The sequence below is a fragment of the Mauremys mutica genome, chromosome 13, assembly GCF_020497125.1.
Source record: "Mauremys mutica isolate MM-2020 ecotype Southern chromosome 13, ASM2049712v1, whole genome shotgun sequence".
NCBI classification, from domain to species: Eukaryota; Metazoa; Chordata; order Testudines; family Geoemydidae; genus Mauremys; species Mauremys mutica.
Window position 1 is genome coordinate 56,424,495 of NC_059084.1, and position 26,665 is coordinate 56,451,159.

The 26,665-nt window shown below is 55.9% G+C and overlaps 2 protein-coding genes across 2 annotated transcripts; both read left to right on the forward strand.

The window, feature by feature from the left end:
• Positions 1-5,026: 5,026 nt before the first annotated feature.
• Positions 5,027-6,161, forward strand: LOC123348919 (ribonuclease-like). The gene has a single exon (XM_044986617.1). The coding sequence runs from the start codon at positions 5,590-5,592 to the stop codon at positions 6,121-6,123; it is 534 nt and encodes a 177-aa protein (XP_044842552.1). The 5' UTR covers positions 5,027-5,589; the 3' UTR covers positions 6,124-6,161.
• A 15,925-nt stretch (positions 6,162-22,086) lies between these two features.
• LOC123348549 (ribonuclease-like) lies at positions 22,087-26,371 on the forward strand. The gene is made up of 2 exons (XM_044986058.1): positions 22,087-22,107; positions 24,431-26,371. The coding sequence occupies exon 2, from the start codon at positions 24,474-24,476 to the stop codon at positions 24,888-24,890; it is 417 nt and encodes a 138-aa protein (XP_044841993.1). The 5' UTR covers positions 22,087-22,107; positions 24,431-24,473; the 3' UTR covers positions 24,891-26,371.
• Positions 26,372-26,665: the final 294 nt, after the last annotated feature.

Here is a 26,665-nt window from a genome sequence, read left to right on the forward strand (position 1 = left end):
AACATTGCCATGAGCCTTGTGGAAGCAGAGAACAACATGGGAAATCTTTCTTGTGAAAGAAACTGGTAGAATTCTGGAATTCCAACATTTGTATACTTAGGCTTCAGAATGGTGTCACCCTGAACCTCCACTAACTCCATCTGCATTTCCTGTGCAACATTGTCAATTTCCACAGCAAATGGTGTGGAAAAAAAGTTGAAAATGTGGTTCAAGTGCCTTGAAATCTTTAAACCGCACATCAAACTGTTTGTGTAAGTTAGAAATGATCTCTGCATATTCTTTCAAGCATTCGGGTTCAACTTTTCCTAAGGAATTCAGAGTCTAGCAATGGACCAAATTGCCAGCAGTCAGCTGTTTCTCCCACAAAGTATGCTTGACTTTGAATGACTTAACACTGTCATACATCTGCGTTATCACCTGTTTTCTATCCTGAACCTTCAAGTTCAGTGCATTCAGGTGATCAGTTACATCTGTTAGAAAAGCAAGGTTGCAGAGAAAAGTGAAATCAGTAAGTTGTGGAACCTCCTTGTTTTTCATTTTCATGAAGGAATCAATCTCCTCTCTAAGTGCAAAAAATGCTTCAAAACATTTCCATGACTCAGCCATCTAACTTGAGTGTGATACAGAAGTTCCCCATATTCGCTGTCCACACTTGCTAGAAAAGTGAACTATCTGCAGGGGTGAAAGTAACTTACAGAACTTACCCCAGTACTGCCGGAGTCCTGATGGGGGGCGTGGCCTCATCCGGAAGAGGCGTGGCCTCATCCAGAAGAGACGTGGCCTCTCACGATTTAAAGGCCCTGGGGAACCAGCTGTGGCTGGGAGACAGTGCTGAAAGCAGAATGAGTAGTTATCAATAGTTCTCTGTCAAACCTGGAGATATAAGTCCATCCATTCTGGGGTCATGCAGGGGTCAGTCCTGAGTCTGGTACTAGTCAATATTTTCATTAATGACTTGGCTAATGGAGTGCAGAGTGTAGGAGGGGTTGCAGGCACTTTGGAGGACAGGGTGAGAATTCAAAATAAACTTGCCAAATTGGGGGATTGGTCCGATACCAACCAACAAGATGTAATTCAATGAAGACAAGTGCAAAGTGCTTCACTTAGGAAGGAAAAATCAAAGGCACAGCTGCAAAATGGGGGATAACTGGCTAGATTCTCTGCGGAAAAGGATCTGAGGATTATAGTGGATCACAAACTGAATGAGTCAACACTGTGACGCAGCCGTCAAAAAGACTAATATCATCCTGGGGTATATTAACAGGAGTGTCGTATGTAAGACGGGAGGGAATTGTCCTGCTCTGCTCGGCACTGGTGAGGCCCCAGCTGGCATCCTGGGTCCAGTTCTAGGTGCTGCACTTTCGCAAAACTGTGGAGAAGTTGGAGAGAGTCCAGAACAGAGCAACTGAAATGATCAACGGTTTAGAAAACCTGACCTCTGAGGGGGGCATGATAATTGTCTTCATGTATGTTAAGGGCTGTTCGAAAGAGGACGGGGATCAACAGTTCTCCATGTTCACTGAAGGCAGGACAAGAAGCAATGGGCTTAATCTGCAGCAAGGCAGCTTTAGGCTAAGTATTGGGGAAAACTTTCTATCTCTCAGAGTAGTTGAGCTCTGGAACAGACTCCCAAGGGAGGTTATGGAAACACCATCACTGGAGGTTGTTAAAAAGAAGTTTCACAACCACCTCTCAGGGCTGGTCTAGGTTTGCTTGGTCCTGCCACAGTGCAGGGGGTGCACTAGATGCCTCGTGAGGTCCCTTCCATCCCCACAGTTCTAGGATTCTATGACTACGTGCTGGAAAATGAATTACGGGTCCTTGCGCCTTTATGGGTCACTGGTTCCGATCTCACCCTGGTGTGGTGCACTGGCTGGTTCAGAGGGATGGGGAATGGGACATGGGGCCTTTCCCCTCTAAGAGAGACCACTTTGATCCAGCCCCAGGGCAGGGCACTGGGTGGGGATAGGACATGGATCTTTTCCTCTCTACAGGGTGACGGTTCCCATCTGGCCCCAGGGCAGGGCACTGGCTGGCTCATGGGGTGGGGAATAGGTTAAAGGACTTTTCCTATCTAGGTATCACCAGTGACAATATGGCCACAAGTTGAGTAGTTCAGGCCTTGTCTACACGACACATTTCTGTCGACTAACATCAGCTTTTGTCGACCAAAAAGTGCAGGTGCATGCACTGCAATGCTCCTCCCAACAATTTAACTCCCCTGCTGCACCGATAAAATAACCTCACTACCTCGACGAGAGGTCTGGAGCTTTTTGCCGCAACGTTAGGTTGACACAGTGTCAGTGTAGACACTGTGCTTGGTTATGTCCCCGTCAATGGCTTCCAGGAGGTATCCCACAATGCCTATCCTGACCACTTTGGTCAGCAGTTCAAACTCCACTGTCCTGCAGCCTGGTACATGGCCATCTGGCCCCTTCAAAGGCCTGGGGATTTTTGAAATTCCACTTCCTGTTTGCTCATCATGGACAGCTCACATCACATCTTCCCGTGCAGGACTCCCTCTTGGAGCACGCCGGAGCTGTTGGCTCTGCTGGGTCAGTGAGAAGAGGAGGCTGTGCCGTCCCAGCTGCATTCAAGCCGTGGGAACTTCGATGCCAATGGGCAGATCTCTCATGGCTTGTGTGATAAGGGCCAGGAACGGGACCCGCAGCAGTGCCGTGGGAACATAAAGGTGCTGAGGCAGGTGTGCCAGAAGTCAAAGGAGGAAAACTGTTTTTCTGGTGCTGCGCCAAACACCTGCCACTTCGATAAGGAGCTGGTCACCATCCTCGGTGACCCCACCTCCACCGCCAAGAGCCCTGTGGATATTTGGGGGGGGTTGGGTTGGAGACAGTGGCCAGTGGACTCAACCCTGAGGAAGATATGGTGGAGTTGGAGGATGAGGTGAGACAGCTGACAGGGTCGTCCGGTACCGTGGCGAGCCAGGACCTCTTCTTGACACCTGAGGGTTCAAGCCAGGCCCAGCCCTAGGTCAGTGGCGCGCATGATGCAGGAGAGGGGAGCTCTGGTAAGTGCTCATTTTGAATTAATACAGCTGGGTGACATGAGGTAGAGCTGTCCTTTGTTTCTTTATCCACTAGAAGTGGGTTAAGGGGTAGAAATGTACACGACTATCTGTGTTTGCATCTGCTTCACATTCCTCCATGCAGCTACGCAGTGGGGGAGCCCTGTGGAAAAGTTTGTTAACGTACACTGAGGTTGCATGGGAATCCTCCAGAAGGATCTCTGGGAAACTTTCCTGGAGGTACTCGCCAATCCTTTGCAAAAGGTTCCTTGGAAGAGTTGCTTTGTTTCTGCTGTAGGAAACTTTGCTGTGCCAATCAGCAATCACTTGTCCAGGGATGAAAGCAGCACACAGGTGAGCAGCATAAGAGACCCAGTCTGAAGCCACACACACTCCATAGAACAGGGGCTGTTGAAAAATGGCACAAAATGTAGTCGGAGCCCATGGAATGATGAGACAGAAAAAACTGCATCATGGGACAGTGAGCCTACATCTGTGATGTGCTGCAATCCATTCCCACAACTCCAAGCAGCAGAAGGTGGAGAGTTGCACAGTGGGATAGCTAGCCATGGGTCACTGCTCTCACTCTTAATGCAAAATCAACAACTGGGCACGCGCTCCACCAACATGAGGAGTGTTGTGTGACCACGCATAAGCGACGCAATTATATCCATTTATGACTGTCAGCGTAACGTGCATTACTTAACTCTGTGTTCTAGACATAGCCTCAGTGGGACTTGGGAGTGGGGTGGGCCAGTGGCCTCTGGTGAACTTTCAAGTGGGGCGTAGCAGAAACCCCTGTGACTGCTCCACATCATAACTCCCCCTTAGCCCCAGACATCTGGGAGTGCTTCATCCTTTCCCACATTGCCCAGCCCACTTCGCCCTGGCCCCTGAGGTCTCCCAGTTCTCTTCTCCTCAGGCCCTCAGGCTCATTCCCTTCCCTGTCTGGGGTGCTGTCTGAGGCGCGCCAGCAGAGCTGGGGGAACCCAGGGCTGGGCTAGCAGGGACTGTGCGTTGGAATTAAGGGGCATTGGCAGAACTGTTTGAAGCCCACATCTTGGCCAACACACCTGTTATTTCTCCACTCCCTCAGCCCACCTGGCAGGTTATTTGCTTTTACTCCCAGTTCCTAGGACTTCTCGTGACCAGCTTTGTTTGCTGAATGTCACCTTCCATATCTCTCTGGCCACCTGCACGTCCAGGGTCTATATAATGCAGACCCGAGCAGGAGGAGGCTCAGTGGCTTTCATTTCAGCAGGGATTTAGATCCACCCCGGCACAAGGACAAGGTGAGTTGATGACCCAGCTGGGTTCAGGTGAGGAGGGTCACCAATGTTCAACGTGAGAGTCAGCTGATGTTCTCCTGAATTCAAGTGGCTAAAGCAGGAGCAGCTGGGACCCAGGACTCCTCGTTGCTATGCCCAGCTCTGGGAGGGGAGTGGGGTCTAATGGATTAGATCAATGGCAGGGCTGGAAATCAGGACTCCTGCCTGTGGGAAAGAGCATGTCACCTACAGATTGGAGCAAAGGGCTCAGCAGACCCCACTGTGGCTCCACTGAGCACTGGAGCAGGAGTTTCCACCAGTTTAGATCTTACCTGTGAACTGCAGAATTTCAAAAAGCAAAGCAGGTGAGAGGGGCTGCGTCAGGTTATGCAGAGAGGGAGGTTCAGGCTACCGGCTCATTTTAAATTAGTTATTTAATGGGGAATAAAGTAAAGAGACTGGGCTGAGAGGACCTGGGGTGACATTGAGCATCCCATGCTGTGCAAAGCTGGGCTGACTGTCTGACCAGTGCTACCTGGGACCCCTTGTTACCCAGGGTTTTCAGAACCCACATCTGCGGTAACTTAACTGTTGCACTCCCGGCAGGGTCAGGAATAAATCAATAGGAACAGCAATTCTGTCTGATCAAGGATTCAATGCAAGTACGTGTTCTCTAGCGAACACTGCAGTTTATTAGATTTAAGCACACACAGACATAAGCAATAGGTTTAGAACATCCCAGGTATTTACCTAACATCTGGAACAGTATTGAGTAATTGACCGCAGGTGTGCAGTGGGCAGTTGCTCACCCACTGGGGAGAAAAGGTGTCAGGAAAAATGTCTCTCAAGATGGCTTCAAAGCACTGCTCCAAAGTGCACTCTAATCTTTTATAACTAACTTCTACAAAATACACAGGTCATAACGACCCCTATGGGATCATCACTTTTTCTAACTTTCCATAAACTTCTAATGTCAGAGGAGCCCAGACTCAAGGTCTTCCATCCACCAAGGTTTTCAGTCTCACTTGTTTACTTGTCTGTCCCCTCCTCCCGTTCTGATTAGCAGAAACTGCCAGCTAGATATGACCTTGCTTCTGAAAGCCTGTCTCCAAATTAACCCTTAACGGTATGTGGTGTTCTATTTCATTAATTCGTGGTGACTGAATGCACATAATATGGCTGCAATTAGTTTGATCACATTCTGGGGTACACACAGCCCTCAAATCCAGGCCAATAATAGTGGACCTTAGACTGCAATCTGCAAGGAGCTCACCGGGGGCAGGCAGACTGAAGGAGATGAGCAAGTGGAGGGCCAGGGTGGAAACAGGTCCCCTCTGCCCCATATGTCCATCCCTCCCTTTCCTCCCCACTGCAGGGTTATCGGGAGGCAGAGACACCATGGCCCAGAGGGGACACCACCTGATGATGATGCTTGTCTGGCTGGCCACGTGGCTGGCTCTGGCCAGGGGGGAGACGCGCTATGAGAAGTTCTTGAGGCAGCACGTCGATTACCCAAAGAGCAGTGTCCCGGACTCCAGGACCTACTGCAACCAGATGATGCAGCGCCGGGGCATGACCTCATCGGTCTGCAAGTTCACCAACACCTTCGTCCATGCCAATGGTGCCACCATCACCACTGTCTGCGGCTCTGGGGGGACCTCGGCGAGTGGGGACCTGAGAGACAGCAAAGCCTCCTTCACCCTCACCACCTGCCGGTTGCAGGGGGGATCACAGACACCGCCCTGCAACTACAATGCAGACACCAGCACCCAACACATCCGCATCGCCTGTGTCGGGGGGCTCCCTGTGCACTATGACAAATCAATATAGCCTGGGCCCATTGCACAGCACGGTCAGTTCCCCCCAGCCCCTGCTCCGATGCTGCCCCCAGTGCGATTATACCGCAGAGCCATCCCTTCCCCACCCTCTGCTGCCCCTAATGCCCTCTATACAGCATAGCCGCCCCTTCCCTGCCCCCACCCTCTGTTGCCCCCTAGTGCCCATTATACAGTATAACCGCCCCTCCCTACCCCCCTCTGCTGCCCCTAGTGCCCATTATACAGTATAGCCGCCCCTCCCTACCCCCCTCTGCTGCCCCTAGTGACCATTATACAGTACAGCCACCCCCGCCCTCTGCTGCCCCCTAGTGCCCATTATACAGTACAGCCGCCCCTTCCCCACCCCCACCCTCTGCTGCCCCTAATGCCCATTATACGGTATAGCTGCCCCTTCCCTGCCCCCACCCTCTGCTGCCCCCTAGTGCCCATTATACAGTACAGCCGCCCCTTCCCCACCCCCACCCTCTGCTGCCCCTAGTGCCCATTATACAGTACAGCCGCCCCTTCCCCAGCCCCACCCACTGCTGCCCCTAGTGCCCATTATACAGTATAGCCGCCCCTTCCCCACACCCACCCTCTGCTGCCCCTAGTGCCCATTATACAGTATAGCTACCCCTTCCCCACCCCCACCCCCTGCTGCCCCCTAGTGCCCATTATACAGTATAGCCACCCCTTCCCCAGCCCCACCCTCTGCTGCCCCAGTGGCCCGTACATAATAATGTGAGCCTGATCTATGACCATGACCCTGAGACACTACTGTGATATAATTAATACATCATCATCATCATCATCATCATCATCAGTGCAGCATTTTCTGGGTTGATACGTGATGTGGGATAAAGATTGCACTAGGTGGAGCCCTGGATGCTCTTACTGGGCTGCTTCCTGCAATAAAACACATGATTGAAAATGCAGAATGGCTGGGTCGGCTGTTGTGCCAGACTTGATGCAGAGAAATCAGACTTTTCTCTCTTTCTCTTTCTTCCTGCTTCAAGCCCCCCAGCTGCAGAAGGATGTGTGGGATGACTAGGATGTGCTGGGAAATGATTTACAAGTCCATTCCCTTTTAGGGCTTCCCCTTGTCTTTGAGATAGTCTCAGCAGAAGAGGACTGGCTGGCTCTGGCGGGCAGGGAGTGGGGTAAAATGTGTGTGCCCCCTACAGATCCAGCCTAGGTCATTGACACAATATTTTTGTTTCTAAGTCCCTCTATAGGGAACAAATATTTGATAATGGCCTCGTCAATCTAATCCAGAAAAGTATAACAAGATCCAACGGCTGGAAGTTGAAGGCAGACAAATTCGGACTGGAACTAAGGTGTAAATGTTTAACAGAGAGGGCCAAGCGAGCCAGAAATCTGTGGAGGAGCTGGGGGCTCTGGCTTGCTCAGCCCCTATCCCCAGCAGACAGGCCCAGGTCGGGGGCAGGGGGAGTGGCTGCTGCCACCTCCCCAGCTGGGCTTTCTCACAGGCAGCCGCCGCGCTGCACAGAGGCAGTGACCTTGAGCGGCCACCCTCAGCCGGTGTGAGAAGCAGCTCTGTCCCGCCCCCTCCGCTCCCCGCCTGGGCCCGTCTGCAAGGGACAGGGGCTGAGTGAGCCAGAAATGTGCCAGGGGGAGGGGCAGTGAGAGGACAGAGCCCACTCTCCCCCCTCCCTTGCCACTTTGGCATGGAGAGAGTGGTGGCTCCAAGTTGAGCCCAGGGCAGGAGTTGCTGGGGAAGGCCCTGGGAACAGGGTCCCTCTGCTCAGCTGGAGGTCGGGGCATTGCCTGCAGCCCTCCCCTGATGAGGTGTCTGCAGGGGTGCGGGAGCTCCGGGGAGACACTGGTGCTGTGAACCTCCCCAGGCCAGGGCCAGCCCCAGCCCAGCCCAGAGCCGTGCTCCCAGCTCCTGTGGCCCCAGCCCCCCAGGGGCTGGCCTGATTGGCTGCCCTGGCCCAGGGGAGGTGGGGCAGAAAGGTTCCTCCCAGAGGTGACAGATGTGGTGGTCACAGTGCCCCCCCTTTACATTGTGCCCTCCCCCACCCCAGTATCAGCAGTCACGGGTCATCTCTGCAAGCGGGTAATTAACCATTGGCACAATCTACCAAGGGTTGTGGTGGATGCTCCATTGCTCACAATTTCCAACTCAAGATGGGATGTTTTTCTAAAAGCTCTGCTCCAGGAATTACTGGGGGGGGGGCGGGTCTCCTGCCTGTGTGATCCAGGAGGTCAGGCTAGATGGTCACGGTGGTCCCTTCTGGCCTTGGAATCGATGAATCTAGTGAGTCCTGACTCCAATCCGGCCATACAGCCTGTGGGAGTTGGGTGTGATGGTCAGGAATGGGATATGGGGCGCTGCCCCTTTTGGGATGCCAGATCCAGTCCTGCCCAATGGCTATGAAGGGGATACAGGCGCTTTCCCCTCTAGGTGTCACCAATTTCTCTGTGGCCATAAGCTGGGTGGCTCATTGGGGATAGGGAAGGGGCTATAGGGATTTTTATCTCCGGAGTATCAGGTGCCATGTTGTAGGCCAAAAGCCTAATGGGAAGAAATTGTCTCAGGTAAAATTGTACTCCATTTTGCTTATTTTGCCTTATAGTCCATTTTGCTAGCTTTGAATTAGTAAGAAGAAATTGTTCTGACTTTATTCTTTACTGATTGTGTTAATGATTGTTTCTAGAAGGATAGACGTTTTATGGCTGTAATTGCCTTATTTACTGTTCGTGTGAATGAAGAACATGTGGTGATTAACTGAGCCAGGACAACTGGCCCGGGTTGTCAAGAAGGGAGTGGAGTGATCCAGGATGGCAGATTGATGACCCTAAAGCAAAGGCACACCCCAAGGACGAGATAAGAAACAGCTGCGGATCTTCCCGGTAACAACTCAAAATAATGCTAAACAGAGCAACTTTGAATCCCTCGTGAGTGACAGCTCCGGTGTGACACAGCAAGGTCCAGAGACTTGTATGGGAATGTATCACTATGAAAGAAGGGTGTGTTGCCATGGGACTTTGGGTTCATTCTGAATCAACACTGGAACTTCAAACACGTTCGACAGAGCCCAGCTCCCCTCCCTTGTATGCAGTTTCAGCTGGCCACTGAAACTGACCAAGCAACACTAAGGACGTAACTATAAGATCCAGCAGCAGAACCTTTTTTGGGGGCGAGTAGCGGGGGGGGGGGGGGTGAATGGAAACTCACGCTGATTTCAATGCTTACATTGTACTCTCAGTAAATGCGGCGTATTGCCTTACCTCCTTTTAAAAGACTCTGCATGCTCCTTCTAAGCATAACAATGTGGCTGCAGCTCAGCGGGGTCTGCCTGGCTCCTGGTATGAGTCTGAGAGAGGATCTGGGAACAAAGAGGTTTCATCTGAGGTCTGGCTCATCTGCTTGCAGCCAAAGTTTCCATGGGGCTGGAAGGGTCCCCGTGCCCCATAGCCACGTGTGGAGCTTTGTCCAGGTGGGTTTGCAGTGCAGAGGCAGAGCTAGACTCTCCTACCCCTGCTCCTTTCACCCCCTGCTCTGCAGCTCCCACGAACAGCAGGGCACGTACAGTCATCACCACAGCAGTGCCTCTTTGCCATGATACAGTATCTGGCATCCATGCCAGGCCCCTCCAAGCCCTTTACACAGACCATGCCAGAATCTTCACCTCCTGTCCCACTGGCGTGGGAAACCGAGGCAGAGACGGGAGATGGAAGAGGGCCCACAACACTCAGTACGGTCAAGAGGAGAGGGAAATACTCACGGGGAAGAGCCCTGTGACTCAGAGCGCTGAGCTGGTACCTTAGGGGTTATGGGTTCAGTGCTCACTGGAGCCCAGGTGAAGCACCTCGGGGAGGGGGGTCACTTTTCACTGCCTTTGCCTGGATGGATGTCTACAGGATTGCTGCAGGAGAACGCTGTCCTCTCGAAAGCCGAGTGTCTGTCACTCCGGGCTCCTGATGAGAAATGAGGACTCCTGGACTCCCAGATTTGCCACTGACCTCCTGTGGGGCCTTGGGAAGTCACTGCTCCACTTGTGACTCCGTTTCCCCTCCCAGCCTTCTCCTATTGCAGAGGAGCGTCAGGGAATAGGGAGAGGTGGAGCACTGTGGGGAGGCATCAGGGTATTGGGGCAGAACGGTGAGGGGGGGGCAGGGAGAAAAAGGGTTTGGGCGGCAGCAAGGAGAGGCAGATTAGTGGGAGGGGGATAAACAGGAGCGGGTGTTGAGAAAGGGGAGAGGGGCTTGGGGGCACAGTCAAGGGGGTGGGGATGAGGGGTGGGACATGGAGGGGGACATAGTGGTGAGTGGCAGGTGAAGTAAGAAGTATTGGGGGAGCTGTCAGCTGCTCCTCGTGTGCTGCCCCGCTGGGGGTAATTGGAGCCCCTCATGTCCAAGCTAGAATCCAGGGACCCTGTCCCTCTATGGGGGTCTGAGCCCGTGTCTGAGCTAGGATCATACGTGTGCCTCAGGGTCTGGGTGGGGAGCTGAGAACAGGCACACTCGATGCATGGCCCAGGCTCTGAAGCCCTGACAGTGAGCGGGGGGCAGGGAAAACCTGGGGAGACATCTGGAGCAGTTTCCACGTCTCAGCACCATTTCTCCAAGCTGTATCATCTCTGGGGTCTCACCCAGCAGAGACCTTCCTGTCGAGGTGCCTGTAGTGAGCCGGCGTGGCTCCCCTCCAGCCCAGAGGAGGGAGAGCCCAGCAGGAGGCCAGAGTGGGCGGAGCTACGGAGCTCTGAGCCCACCCCTCAAAGGGTCAGGCGGTGACCCGGAACTATAAAAGCCGGCCCTCAGAGCTCAGTCAGGCGCCAGCCTCCGAAAAGAGCAGACGTCCCTCAGGGAGCTCGAGACTGGGAAGCCCCTGTGACCCAGGGCAGCTGCCTAGACTGGCCTGAGCTCCCCCGCGCTCGCTACCCGGGGGAGCCGCTGGAGCTTCCCCGCGCCTGCTGCTACCCGGAGGAGCTGCCAGAGCTTCCCCGCGCCTGCTGCTACCCTGGTGTCGCCGGAGCTACCCTGGGCCGACTATCCCGAGGAGTTGCCGGACCTACCACCCAGCCCCGGACGCGACGAGTCCATGCTCGTGGACCCTCCAGAGGTTGACGTCAGGACCCAGGTAGTCCCCGAGGCGGAGTATGGAAGTAGCCCGGGGGCAGCCGACTCCAGTCTGGCTGCAGCACTGCCTGAACCTATGTCAGTGCGTTGCAGTTAGGATCCCCACTGACTGACCAGCGGATCCTCAGCCGCTGCTAGGGCCCTGGGCTGGGACGCAGTGGAGTGGGTGGGACTGCGTCCCCCCCTGCCACCCTACTCCGGGGTGGCAGACTCCCCCTCTCCCTGGCCTGAGGAGGCCACTAATTGTAACTGTTACTGCTGCTCAGCCCTGCCCCAGGGCCTGAGCTTTCTGACTCTGTGTTTGCTGCCCCGCCCTGATCCAGAGCCGAGCCTTAACTGTTACTGTTGCTCAGCCCTGTCCCCAGGGCCTACGCTCTCTGGCTCAGTGTTTGCTGCCCCGCCCTGACGTAGGGCCAGACGCATAGCGATTGTTATGGCTCAGCCCTGCCAGAGGACCTGAGCCCCGTGCCCGCCGGGCGGGCAGTCACTGCAAGGACTCCCAGGATAGTTCCTTGGACCAACTGGAGTGTAGTGAGCCGGCGTGGCTCCCCTCATCCCCCCGGAGAGGGTCGAGTCCCGGCTCCACTCGCTTACACGTGGTACCAGAGGTGGGGATCGCCTGAACCCTTGACCCCGTGAGAAGGGGCCGGAGGGGGACGTCTCCCCCCCTTCCCCTAGAGGATCATGGAGATGAAGCGGTTGTGCCAGCAGTTGGCGGAGAGTCAGGAGCGGCAGCAGACCGCTCAGCTACAGCAGCAGCAGCAGGCAGCTGCCCAGCTCGAGCCGCAGCAGCAGCGGGATGCCGCCCAACTCCAGCAGCAGCAGCAGGAGCAGCGGCATGCTGCCTAACTCCAGCAGCAGCAGCTTGTGCAGCAGCTCGGAACCCAGCTGCAACAGCTGGTGGCCGCGTTACCCCGTCCCGTAGAATCGCCGGCAGGGGATGGCGCTGGGGCGCCATGCTCTGCCGCCCCAGTATGACTCACCAAGATGGGCCCCCCGACGATGACCCCAAGGCATTCCTGGTAACCTTCGAACGGGTGGCCCTCGTCGCTGGGTGGGCCCGAGATCATTGGGCCACCCTTCTGGCCCCGTACCTGACTGGGACTGCCCAGACGGCATACCGGGGGCTGGCAACGGAAGAAGCCAGGGATTATGGCTGAGTAAAGGTCGCGATCTTGGATGCCCTGGACGTTAGCCCCGAGACTTTTTGGCAGTGGTTCCGGAGCCTGACATATCCCCTGGGCGCCCGACCTTGGCTGGTGGCCCAGGCCGTGAAGGAGGTGTGCTGGCGATGGCTACAGCCAGAAACAAGGACGGCAGAGGAGGTCACCAAACAAGTCGTCCTAGAGCAGTTTGTGCACACTCTGCCAGCCCGAGGATGAGCCTGGGTGCTCTGCCACCGGCCGGCAACATTGGCCGCGGCCATCTCACTAATGGAGGACTTTTTCGCGGCCGAAACACCCGTGGGGCCCGCCTTTCGGCCTCCAAATCCTGGACCTGACTGCCCGAACTCTGACAGAAAGGGGGATGCCCTGACTGGGGCCTTGGGTCCGACGCCCGGATCCGGCCCCTCGGTCCGGAACGGCACCCTCCGGCCGGGGCCCTCGAGGGCCCATCGGAGCCCGCTCAGAAGTCCAAGAGGAGCCCCCTCCAGGGGTGGCTGCCCAGAAGTCAGGCCCTGTTTCTGTTGTGGGCAGCCTGGACACCGGCAGCGGGACTGCACAGAAACGGACTGCAGCTTCGGGCAGGTCTGTGCAGGGGACACCTGGGCTCGGCTACCACAGGCCCCCAAGCTCACGGTCCCGGTGGTCGTCGGAGACCAGGCAACCCAGGCGTTGATTGACTCTGGCTGTGGCCAGACGTTAATCCGCCAGGCCCTGGGACCCCCGGCAGACCCCCGCTTGGGAACGATACACCTACAATGCATCCATGGGGACGTCTGGCCCTACCCTAATGCTTGTGTCCCGCTGACAATAGCTGGTGTCACCCGACGACTCGTGGTTGGCTTAGCTCCTCGACTGGCATACCTGGTGATCCTGGGGCGGGACTGGCCCGCCTTAGAGGAGGTCCTCCGGTCGACACCGACGCTGGAAGCTGAACGCCAGGAGGCCCTACCGGAGGAAGTGGATGGGACCCCAGGGACCGAAGTGGAGGACGAGGAAACCGATAATCCCCGGCGGGAGCCCGCGGTCGAATCCCTCCTTCATGCCGATTTTTGCTAGGACCAGAGGGCTGATCCTACCCTTAGCCGGGCCTATGAACAACTTGCGGCAGTCGATGGGACCGTCATCGACCCTCAGTGCACAACCCAGTGGCCCCACTTCGAGCTTCGCTGGTGACTGGCTGTACCGGATCGACCGTGACTCCCGCACGAAGGAACCCCAAACACAGCTGCTGGTACCGCGGTGCCACCAGCGAGCCATGATGAAGCTGGCACATGACGCCCCGGTTGCAGGGCATCTGGGCCATGAGAAGACCCTTGCTCGGATCTTGGCATGGTTCTTCTGGCCCAGTGTTCACCAGGAGGTAAGGAACTATTGTAGCTCCTGCCCAGAGTGCCAGTTCACCGCTCCACAGCGAGTGCCCAAGGCACCCCTGGTCCCCATGCCTATAATCGAGACACCGTTTGAACGAGTGGCCATGGACCTGGCCCGAAAAGCAACGCCGGGTTCCAGTATGTTCTGGTCATCTTTGACTACACCACACGTTTCCCCGAGGCCATCCCACTGCGGAGCACCACCGCCTGGACCATTGCCGGGGAACTGGTGAAGGTCTTTGCTCGGGTGGGCCTGCCCCGAGAAATCCTAACCAACCAAGGCACCAATTTCACCTCCAAGTTGTTACAGCAGGTCTGCAAGCTCCTGGGGGTAAAACAACTATGCACCTCCATCTACCACCCGCAGACAGACGGACTGGTGGAACGGTTCAACCGGACCCTCAAAGAGATGTTGCGGAAGTTCCCCCCGGAGGAACTACGCCAGTGGGACCAGTTGCTCCCTCCCCTGCTGCTAGCCATCTGGGAGGTGCCCCAGTCCTCAACCAAGTTTTCCCCATTTGAGCTGTTATATGGATGCCGTCCACGGGGCCTGTTGGACTTGATGCGAGAAACTTGGGAGCAGTCCCCCTCTCCAACCCAGGGACTCCTGAAGTATGTCCTCCAACTACAGGACTACTTTGCCCAGGCTGGGGCCCTGGCTCGGGAGAACTTAAAGGCTATTCAGGACAGGCAGGAGCAGACTTATAACCAGGAAGTGCAGGTGCGTGACTTTGAACCCAGGGACCGGGTTCTGCTCCTCCTGCCCTCGAGCAAGTCAAAACTACTGGCCCGTTGGCAGGGACCCTACGAGGTAGCTCAGAAGGTTGGACCCGTCACTTACGAGATCCACCAACCTGACCGGCGTAAGAAGACCCAGCGATACCATGTAAATCTGTTGAAACCGTGGCGAGACTGGGAAGGCCTGCTGATTAACCCTTACCTGCCGGAGCGGAGCTGGGTCCCCACGCGTCTCAGACAGAGGACCTCGCTGCTCCCCTGCTCGGCGACACCCTAATGGAAGAGCAGCACAAGCAGGCCAAATGTCTCCTGCAGGCTTTCCAGGGAACCTTCACGGCTCTACCAGGATACACGAACTTGGTCTATCACTCTATCCAGACCGAGCCGGGGAAGGTAATCCGGGAAACGACCAGGCCACTGGTGGAGAAAGAGGTGCAGGCCATGCTGGCCTTAGGAGTCATTGAGCCGTCTCGGAGTGAATGGCGTAGCCCTGTGGTCTTGGTACTCAAGCCCGATGGCACCCGCCAGTTTTGTATAGACTTCCGGCAGGTGAATGCCACCTCTTGGTTCGATGCCTACTCTATGCCCCATGTGGACGAGCTGCTGGGCCGCCTTGGGGAGGCTCAGTTCATCACCACCCTCGACCGCCGTAAAGGGTATTGGCAAATCCCACTCGACGACACCTCCAAGGAAAAGACGGCATTCGCCACTCCGATGGGGCTCTACCAGTTTACGCGAATGCCTTTCGGCCTCCATAGGGCCCCCGTGATGTTCCAGTGGCTGATGGATCACCTACTGCTGCCCCATTGAGACTATGCCACCGCTTATCTGGACGATGTTGTGGTCTATAGTCTATAGCAATCTGGGAAGACCACCTAGAACGAGTAGCAGCAGTCCTGAGGTCTCTGCGACAGGCGGGACTGACGGCCAACCCAAACAAATGCCGCATCGGATGGCAGGAGACCATGTATCTGGGGTACGCCATCAGGGGAGGACGAGTGAAGCCCCTTGTCGGGAAAGTGCAAGCCCTGGCCGCCTGCCCAATGCCTATCACAAAACGCCACGTCCGGCAGTTCCTGGCGCTTGTAGGGTACTATTGGCGGTTCATCCCCCAGTTTGCCTTCATCGCAGCACCCCGATGAGTGGGAGCCAGACTTGAGGGGGGGGTGTAGTGAGCTGGTGTGGCTCCTCTCCAGCCCAGAGAAGGGAGAGCCCAGCCGGAGGCCAGAGTGGGCGGAGCTACAAATCTCTGAGCCCGCCCCTCAAAGGGTCAGGCGGCGACCCGGAACTATAAAAGCCGGCCCTCAGAGCTCAGTCAGGGGCCAGCTGCCGAAGAGAGCAGACGTCCCTCAGGGAGCTCGAGACTGGGAAGCCCCTGCGACCCAGGGCAGCCGCCTAGACTGGCCGGAGCTTCCCTGCGCCCGCTACCCGGAGGGGCCGCCGGAGCTTCCCCGCGCCTGCTGCTACCCGGAGGAGCCGCCGGAGCTACCCTGGGCCGACTATCCCGAGGAGTTGCCGGACCTACCACCCAGCCCCGGACGCGACGAGCCCATGCTCGTGGACCCTCCAGAGGTCGACGTCAGGACCCAGGTAGTCCCCGAGGCGGAGTATGGAAGTAGCCCGGGGGCAGGCGACTCCAGTCTGGCTACAGCACTGCCTGAACCTATGTCAGTGTGTTGCGGTTAGGATCCCCACTGACTGACCAGCGGATCCTCAGCTGCTGCTAGGGCCCCGGGCTGGGACGCAGTGGAGTGGGTGGGCCTGCGTCCCCCCCCCTGCCACCCCACTCCGGGGTGGCAGACTCCTCCTCTCCCTGGCCTGAGGAGGCCACCAACTGTAACTGTTACTGCTGCTCAGCCCTGCCCCAGGGCCTGAGCTTTCTGACTCTGTGTTTGCTGCCCCGCCCTGATCCAGGGCTGGGCCTTAACTGTTACTGCTGCTCAGCTCTGCCCCCAGGGCCTGCGCTCTCTGGCTCAGTGTTTGCTGCCCTGCCCTGACGTAGGGCCAGGCTCATAGTGATTGTTACGGCTCAGCCCTGCCGGAGGACCTGAGCCCCTTGCCCGCCGAGCGGGCAGTCACCGCAAGGACTCCCGGGATAGTTCCCCGGACCAACCGGAGTGTAGTGAGCCGGCGTGGCTCCCCTCATCCCCCCGGAGAGGGTCGAGCCCCGGCTCCACTCACTTACAGTGCCCCAGCCCCTTCATGACTTTCCCAGCCTCCCGGGCTGCAGACAGGTGTGTAGTGCCCCTCCCCTTTCACTAGCCCAGTTCTGGGGCAGAGGCTCTGTGTCTGTCCTCTCCTGCCCCTTTCATGGGCTCCTGACAGCCCCACACCCAGTTCCCCAGGGCCCACCCCTCTTCCCGGGGCATGGAGTGGCTGAGAGGAGCGGAGAGTGGGTGTTCGGGGGGGTCAGAGCAACAGGGGGATGTGATGGACACACGGTGCAATGAGCACAGTGGAAGGGGTGCTGGAGGAGCAGGGGTTGGGGAGTCACAGCAGCTGTGTGGACATGGGGGTCAGAGCAGAGAGGGTGAGTGTTGGAACAAAGCCGGGGCAGGTGGGGTGGAAAGGCTGGGGTGAGAGAGGTGCAGTGGGAGTTGTTGGCGGGGCTTTAGCTCTGTCCCCCCCCCCCCCCCGATACCCCCACGTCCATCCATCTGAGGTTCCTGGCCATTAGCCACATTTCCCAGATGGGAAACTGAGTCACAAAGTGTCAAAGGGCTTGTCTACATGGGACATTACACTGCCCCCTGTGCCCCTCCATGTTCTGCATGGCACACCCAGGGGAAGCTCTCACAACCCTGGGGCCAAGGGCTGAGGCTGGGAAAGTGGAAGTGGGAGAGAGGGGGTGACTTGGAAAACCTTCCAGCCAAGCCCTTTGAGAGATGGTGGATAAGATAGAATAATGGAATGTCCCATCTGAGCCAAGGGCCTGCGGCAGGGAGTGAGCTGGGTCCAGTCAAACAAAACACTCCTGGGTTCTAGCCCCCGGCTCTGGCAGGGAAGTGGGGTCTAGTGGCTAGAGCAGGGGGGAAGGCTGGGGGCCAGGACTCCTGGGTCCTCTCCAGGCTCTAGGAGGGGAGTGGGGTCTAGTGGATTAGACCAAGGGGGGCTGGGAGCCAGGAAAATGGACACCTTAAGAGCCTCATGAGAAAAGAAAGCTACTCCCAGCAGGAGCTGGCTAAGGGACCAGAGGGTCCTGGGGAGAGGCAGAGCCCCTGGGAAATGGGCTGAGAAGGCTTTGAAGGAGAAGTCTCCTCAGGTGGCAGCAGGTGTGGGGGACCACCAGGAAAGGAAACTGAGGAAGGATGCTCCCAGGGGGGAGCTGCTTTGAAAGGGAGGCACTATGCACCCCAAGTTCCAGGGGAACCTGCTCCTGCCACGCGCAGAAGGACATCACCGGGGAGCAGCACCAGAGCAGAGGGAAGGTCCATGAGGTCTGTCCCTGGTAGGAGGGTCTCTTCACCAGCTAGGGGCAAGAGGCTCTGACTTCAGAAGAGGATTCTTTGCCATTGGGGGCTGGCCAGTAAAGCACCTGGACATAAGTGAGGTTAATGGACTAAGGTTAACTCGGCCCCCTCACTCTCCAGCTGGAGATGCTGGGGCAAAGGCCTTTTTGCAAAATGCCTTCGGGTTAAATAAACTAGGCGCTGTTCAATATACATAAGGATCATTAGACTTATTGAAACCCCACCAGAGCAAATGAGGCAGAGATGGAACAATGCTGCACTGGGCCACCAGGGGGAGCTCTGGGGGTGAAGACCACCATTCTGCTGCTCTTTACATAACATCATGAAAAGAGGAAAACTACGGTTGTCAATTTTGGTCAGACATATTCCCTGAGGTTCCATCACATGCCATAATCTTTAATTAAAAATTAATCTTTAATTCCTGGAGATTCCAGGCAGTGCCGCCCAGAGAATTCAGGGGCCCTGGGGCAAAGCAATTTTGGGGGCCCCTTCTATAAAAAAAAGTTGCAATACTGTAAAATACTATATTCTCATGGGGGCCCCTGCGGGGCCTGGGGCAAATTGCCCCACTTGCCACCCCCCCTGGGCACCCCTGACTCCAGGGCAATCCTGGTGGTTTGGCAGCTCAACAAAAAACACCTCTTCCAGGCTTGGCAGGATTGGCCATTCGCTGAGGACATCCTTTCATTGGTTCAGCACATTCGTGGGTTGCCTGCAGGCAAGTCTGCACGACCCCTCTGGGTCTCGGTGTAATGTGCCCTAACAGCCAAAGTCAATCTACCTGCCCCCTCTATCAGGGCTGTGTGGCCCAGTGGCCAATAGTCAACAGGGCTGGTGGGGTGGGCGGTAACCCCAGAGTGGGCAGTGGCCAGGATAGGGGGTACTTGGGTCCTCTCCTCTCAACTGGGTCCCAACCCAGTGTCCTGTCAGTGGCAGGGCTGCCTGCCACCAGCTCAGCAGGGATCCAGCCAAAACACGCTGAGCTAGCCTCCAGGCTTCCAACCGCCTCCCTGCAAAGCCTCCTGGGGTTACTTCCTATCCACTTCTCTGCAGCTTGTGGTCTCACAGTTCCCATGGTCTCTACCCGCTCTGTCGCATCTGAAGGCTGGGGGTCATGGGGCGCTGCCATCTAGCTGGGCTTTGTGTCATGGAGTGTCAGCAGTCCTTCAGCGGGCGTCTGCAGCACACCTCCTCCCTCTTGGGGGTGGTCAGCCCCAAATGAACTCGGCTGCTCCCTTTTATACCTGGCCTCCAGCTGGAGCATGCCCAGCAGGGTCGAGGGGGCGTGGCCTCCTCAGCCCAAAGAGAGGAATTAACCCCTGCAGTCCCAGTGCGGGGAATGCACACCCCGTCACAGGGCTGCACAATGTAGCAGGCGTGGGGTCCATTCTGTGGAGCGGGCTTGACTAGGTCTCTGCTCTCCAAGCCGAGGGTGCAATTCCCTGTTCATGTGCACAGACTATGCGAGTTCTCAGCATGCTGGCGCCAGTGTAAATAGCACCGTAGCTGCAGACGCAGAGGGAGCAGCAGTGGAGGGACAGCTGAGCTGTGGAATGTATAACCTCGCTTGAACCTGGCGCGTTCACAGAGACGGCACTGACTGGAGCATGGCAAACCCTGCCACAGAGAGATGGACGGAGCTAGGATCTGGTTCTCCATGCCTGCCTGGTGCTGTGAATCTGGAATAACTCAGCTGCTGGCGCAAGGGGAGGAAGATAAGGCTGCTAATATTCAGGGAAGTTTTGGAACAGGTCCCCAGCTGGAGTGAATTGGCACTGCTCCAAGGCTGGATGCTAGGCCAGGTAGATAAACCACTGGCTGGCAGGTACGCGTGGGATCGGGGAGAGACAGATAAATAGACACTGTTTGAACAGCAGGAACAGGTAAGCCGCCCACGGCTGGACAAGGGACCATGGTGCTCAGCGCTGCACAAACACAGAACAAAACGACACCGGCTGGTTTGTGTGTCTCAGCAGATCCGGGTGCTAGTTCCCCATTGGCTGCCAGGTTTGAGCTCTTTGCTGTTCTCGTTCACCCCCTGCCATGGGTGGGGTGGGAGCACCCTGCTCTGAGCTCCTCTGGGACTAACTTAGTTGTCCTGGGGCAGTGTCTTGTGCTGCAAGAGTCAGGACTCCTAGGTTCAATTCCTGACTCTGCACGTGGGGCAAGACACGTCTCTTCTCTGTGCCTCAGTTTCCCATTCTGCACAATGGGGTTGAAGTAACAGTCTCTTTCCCAATGTAGGGCCTGATCCGCAGCCAGGGAAAGACTCCAGTTGGTTTCAATGGGTCTGGGATAAGGCCCATAATTTGCAAAGCCAGGCAGTGTGGGCTAGAGGGGAGGGAATGGGGCTGGGATCCAGGATACGTGGGTTCTGTTCCCAGTTCTGGCCTGTTGTGTGATCTGGGCCCTGATGCTTTGCTGCCCATGCCTCAGTTTTCCCTCCCAACCTTTCACTCTATGTGCACTGGAAGCTCTTCAGGGCAAGGGATGTCTCTTACTCTGTGACTGTGCAGTGCCCTGTACAACGGGGGGCCCTGATCTCTGTTGCAGCCCTTAGGTGTTCCCAGAGCACCAATAACCAATTCCTAGGAGATTAACAGGGTATCGCAGGTGGCTCCATGCCCCCAGGGGGGAGAGAGTTCATTGCTGTGCTAGAGTGTCAGCGTCGCCTGTCATGACTGGGTCCCATGTGCTTGGTGCTGGACACAGCACCAGGGACAATCCCGGCAGCAGAGACCCTACAGTGTTAACAGCCACTGGCAGAGAAGGGGATGGGGACAGAACATGGAGGCCAGAGACCATGGTGATGGGTGTCACTGGCGTGTTAGAGATGGGTGTTGTGGCTGCTGGGTTGAATGGGGGGGGTAGAGGAATGGGAGGGGGTCAGGACTGATGGATGTTGGTAAAGCTGTGTTGGGGGGCAGAGCTGGTGTAGGAGGATGCTGTGAGTAGGGACTGAGGGGCACTGGTAGAGCGTTGGGGTTGGGGGCAGAGCTGGGGTAGGAGGGTGCTATAGATAGGGACTGAGGGGCACTGGTAGGGCTTTGGGGTTGGGGGGCAGAGCTGGCGCAGGAGGATGCTGTGAGTAGGGACTGAGGGGCACTGGTAGAGCGTTGGGTTTGGGGGAAGAGCTGGGGTAGGAGGGTGCTATGGATAGGGACTGAGGAGCACTGGTAGGGCTTTGGGGTTGGGGGGCAGAGCTGGCGCAGGAGGATGCTGTGAGTAGGGACTGAGGGGCACTGGTAGAGCGTTGGGTTTGGGGGAAGAGCTGGGGTAGGAGGGTGCTATGGATAGGGACTGAGGGGCACTGGTAGAGCGTTGGGGTTGGGGGAAGAGCTGGGGTAGGAGGGTGCTATGGATAGGGACTGAGGGGCACTGGTAGAGCGTTGGGGTTGGGGGGCAGAGCTGGCGTAGGAGGATGCTGTGAGTAGGGACTGAGGGGCACTGGTAGAGCGTTGGGGTTGGGGGGCAGAGCGGGGGGAGGAGGGTGCTATGTCTAGGGACTGAGGGGCACTGGTAGGGCTTTGGGGTTGGGGGAAGAGCTGGGGTAGGAGGGTGCTATGGATAGGGACTGAGGGGCACTGGTAGAGCGTTGGGGTTGGGGGGCAGAGCTGGGGTAGGAGGGTGCTATGGATAGCGACTGAGGGGCACTGGTAGAGCGTTGGGGTTGGGGGGCAGAGCTGGCCCAGGAGGATGCTGTGAGTAGGGACTGAGGGGCACTGGTAGAGCGTTGGGGTTGGGGGCAGAGCTGGGGTAGGAGGGTGCTATGGATAGGGACTGAGGGGCACTGGTAGGGCTTTGGGGTTGGGGGGCAGAGCTGGCGCAGGAGGATGCTGTGAGTAGGGACTGAGGGGCACTGGTAGAGCGTTGGGGTTGGGGGAAGAGCTGGGGTAGGAGGGTGCTATGGATAGGGACTGAGGGGCACCTGCAGATCATGGGCAGATCTTTGACACTTGACAGCAAATATTTACCAAACCTGCTGCCCACTTTTTATGGCCATTGACTGGGAGTCTCTGCTCCCCAGCTGTGTTTGCGGAGTTGCTCATTGTGTGTCTCCTGCCCTCGGGCTCCATATAAGGGCCCCAGAGTGGGAGGAGGCTCAGACTCTTTCCGGAGCCAGCTCCCAGACGAGCCCCAGGACAAGGTGAGGTGGCGACCCAGCTGGGGTCAGGTTCTGAGGTGTCTTCCTAGCTCTGGGGGCGCATTGGGGCTGGTGGGTCAGAGCAGGTGGGGGCCGTGAGCCAGAACTCCTGGGCAGAGCTGGGCTAGAACCTTTCAGCCGATAGTCGTTTGCTCTCCAAACAAACACCCTTTTGGTCGACATGAAATGAGCTGCGAATTCCTGTGTCGGCTGAACCTGAGAGATCAGAACGTGGCAGAAATGGCCATGCGAGAGGCTCTGCGTCAGGTGGGAATTTTTCTTTTTGAGGCTGGGTATTCTGATAACAGCAGAGGAAGATGAGACACATAGGATAGTTGAGGAGAAAATACCGGCCCTTTAGCCCTGAGGTTCGGTCACTTACCAGGGATGTGGGAGATCTGCCTGATGAACAGAAAGGATTTGAATTTGAGTCTCTCTCTGGGTCTCTCGTCTTGCAGTTGTTTTACTGGGCTCAATAATTAGCCATTGGAGCAGGGATTTGAACTTTACTCTGATAAACGGCACAGCACCGAGTGAAGGGTGCTTGGCAGTTGGTCATCCCCTGGCAGAACTTTGAGCTGAGCAAAACTCAAAGGTCTGGAAAGCAGGAAATGCACCTTTAAGGCTGCCCGTGTAACCTTAACTCAGCCCACTTTTAGCACTGCCCCGCTATGCCCTGTTAACGTGTGTGTGGTGTGTGCGCCAAGCATGCCTGTTGTAAACTCCCTGTGCAGAGGGGCAGGTGTGCCCCAGATCCTGGTTCACATAGGGGTAGAGTGGCGCTCGGACACCCCCAGGAAGATGAGCCCCCTCCAGATTCTGGCTCACATGAAGGGGGCAAGGATGAGGGGTCAGATGCCCATAAATGTGCAGTTCCCTCTCCTAGATCCTGACACACACAAAGGACAGGGAATGGGGCTCAGACACCTCTGGGGGACAGGGACCCCCAGATCCTAGCTCACACACTGGGGTAGAGAAAAGGACTCAGATCCTCTGAGATAAGCAAGCCCCCCAGAATCTGGTTCACATGAGGGGGACAGGGAAGGGGGAGGTCACACCCCTGTGGGAGGGGCCGGGGGCCCCACAGAGGGTGGCACATATACAGGAGGGTAATGGGGGGCTGACAGGATCTCCTTCCCCAATGCTCCCCCAGTCTCCCTATAACTCCTCCCAATGTTCCCCTTTTTGGTGTCCCGCCCCCCCCTTCCCTTAATACCCATGAGCCCCCAACATCTCTCCCAACACTACTACCCCTCCCCATTTATCCCTCTCCCCTTGCTGCAGCCCCCACCCTCTCCTTCCCTCCCCCCATTCCTCTGCCCCCTACTTGCCCCTCCCCTCCCAGGAAATATGCATGTCACATCCCCTCCCCCAAGACTTTGATCCCATACCCCTCACAATGCAATGGCCACCCAGCTTGAGCAGGAGAGAGACCCCAGGGCAGCATCCCACAGCCCCAATTCAACTCCTGCTCCTCGGCAGGCAGAGGGGGGACTTGAACCCAGCACACTGGGCGACAGGTTAAAGGGGAGCCCGACTCCAGCCCTTCAGGAAATCTCATCCTCCTCCGTTTTAATCCAAGTGCCGACACGGAAGGGAAACCTGTCCCATTGGGGCGCAGCGGCAGGTTTGGTTTCCACCTGACATGACTTGTTTTCACCTGATTTAAAGTTTCTGTTCAAAGTGTTGTGTTCTCCCACTGCCCCCAACCAAAGACACATCGAGCTGTGTGTGATGGCCCCAACACTCATTATTCATCAAGTTCTTCTCCTGGGCTCTAGCCCAGCTCGGGGAGGGAAGTGTGGTTTAGTGGTTAGAGGAGGGGGCTGGGAGCCAGGACTCATGATTTTTTTCCCCAGCTCTGAGAGGGGAGTGGAGTCTAGTGGTTAAAGCAGGGGCTCTTTGGGGATGGGGTGAGAGGGGCAGGGCTCTGGGGGCAAGGTGGAGGGGCCCATGGGAGCGGGCAGAGTGGAGGGATAATGAGAGGGGGTGGGGACTTGGGGGCAGAGTGGGAGGACCATGAGAGGGGGCGCAAGGTTGGAGGCAGAATGGAGAGATAAGGGGAGGGGACAGAGTGGGGGTACAATGTGAGGGGGCAAAGATTTGGGGACAGAGTGGGAGGGACCATGGGAGGGGGCAGACCTGTGGGGGCAGAGTGGGGGGGATAATGGGAGGGAGCAAAGATTTGGAGGCAGAGTGAGGGGGATAATGGAAGGAGGCAGACTAGGAGGACTATAGGAGGGGGCGGAGCTTTGGGATCAGGGGGGCATTTGGTGACAGGATGCTCCACACTAGAAGCAGCTCCCCTTGGTGTCTCCGCCCCCAGGCCCTGTTCTCCCCGCTGCAGACAAACCCGGGTCGGCCCTGCCATGGCCCTGAAGGCACCACGCCCAGCTCTTCTGCCCCTGCTCTGCCTGGCAGCCTCCTGCCTGGCACTCTCAACAGCCGATGCCCAGTACAATAAATTCCTGAAGCGGCATCTCGACTTCCCCAAGTCACGGGTTGAGAACGCCCAGCAGTACTGCACCACCATGATGGGGAGGCGGAGCATCCGCTGCCAGGGCAAGAACACCTTCGTGCACACCAGCGAGGCCCAGCTGAGAGCCGTCTGCAGCTCGGGGACAAGCCATGGGCAAGACACCCGCGACAGCCTGGGCACCTTCCAGCTGACTGTCTGCACCCGCCTGCCCAAGGGCCCGTGCCTCTACCGGGGCAGCTCCACCACGGCCCGTATCCGCCTGGTCTGCCGCAACGGGTTGCCCGTCCAATACTTGAGACGTATCTAACCCTAACCCTAACCTGGCCAGTTGATGAACTTTGCCCAGACGCTGTACTGTTTTAAGTGTGTATTTCCCAAATACAATAAATAATCTGCACTCCAATGGCTTCTTGATTAGACCACAGGCCAGTAAGGTCATTGGGTTCCTTGGCACATAAAGCATCTCACCATTTCCATAGCCATGATATCAGAAGCTTTGCACTTAGGCAAAGTATTTGCAAACAGGCATCTCTCAAGAAGCTAGAGCCATCTTCAGGCATATATGTAGCAATCAAAGCTTGCACCATTTAGAGGAAACAGGAGTTAGAGAGAAGTCACCCATATCCTCTGCAAAACATTTTCCAAGCAGCAGAGTCTTTCTTCAGATTGCAGGGATACAGCCTTTGAGAGAGCTTATAGAAGGTTTTACTTTCAGTAAGACATTGGTCAGGGTTTAAATGGAGGTTTATTGCTATAGAGAGAAGGGAGAAATTCCCACGTATTATGGCTTCCGATAAGGATCTTCAGTGTCAGGCTCTTTGATCCTGAATACAGAGCACTTAGACATTCCTTTCAAGTCAGGACTCTCTTTAAACCACAAACATCCTCCTTGCTTTGTTCTCCAGATAATCTCATCCCTCTACTAGACCGCTGTCCTGGTCTTAGATAAGATCCAAGTGGTTTGTTTGCCTTTTGACCCTTCTGGCTTTAACACCTGCCATTCCCAGTGTATTTACGACTTGCAACTAAACACTTCAATTAATTATTGCTCATAATAAACAATGCTTATTTACCTTTTCAAAACATAGCACAAAGGAAGAGAGTCTAGAGAGATAAAGGAAGATGCAAGTTATGTAAATTATGTTTTAGAGCCTGTGTAAACACACTTGAGTGTCATAAAGATGGATTTATGGCCACCAGAGACATGCAGTTTTCCTCAGAAAACTATCACTTCAAGTGCAAGGGGTTCCCCGATCCTGCTGACAGGCTAGGGGGCTCTGGAGGGGAGCATTTGATCTGGGTCTTCAGCACCATCAGTCTGCAGACAGCCTGCCTGGAGTAAGTTGGGTGAATTGTGCCTTAGGGAGCAGCCTGCTTTCTCTCTCTCTGTTTTTTGGATTCTTGTGGGTTAAAGTTCTGGATTATAAGAAATAAAATTGCTTCTTTCTAGCAAGAGTATAGTATGTTTTTATCTAATTTCACTCTGTGTATGCCATGAATGTAACAGGCAGAAAGTAAAATACTCCTTGAATTTCTTTAATTCACATGAGCAATTAAAAATATAGGCATGTCAGTTATTACATTCTCCAAACATCCTGCATAAAAATAATTGTGTCTCTTTTGTTCAGTGGAGACACAGGCAAGTTTGTAATGAGGTAACATGATAAAAAAAATTGATAATACTTTTTATGTCAGTACTGAGGTTTACCCTCCTCCTTCTCCTCAATATTCCTACTGGGGTTTGGTTCAGAGGGAAATCTCCTGCTTTGGCTGCAATAAAAGGTTTTACTGCTGTTTCAATCTGGCGTTGCGTGTGTTTGGGGTGGGAGCAGGGCTAGGATGCCCAGGGCTAGACAAGTGGCCCATTGTGCTCAGCACTGCACAAATACGGAACAAAAAGACTCCAGCTAGTTTGTGTCTCTCTGCGAAGCCGGGAGCAATTTCCTCATCGGCTGCTGGGTTTGATCTCTCTGCTGTTCTCATTCACCCCCTGGCATGGCTGGGGCACAAGCATCCTGCTCTGACCTCTTTGGGAAAAGGGAAGATGCCACTAGCTTGGTTCATAGAATCATAGATAATTAA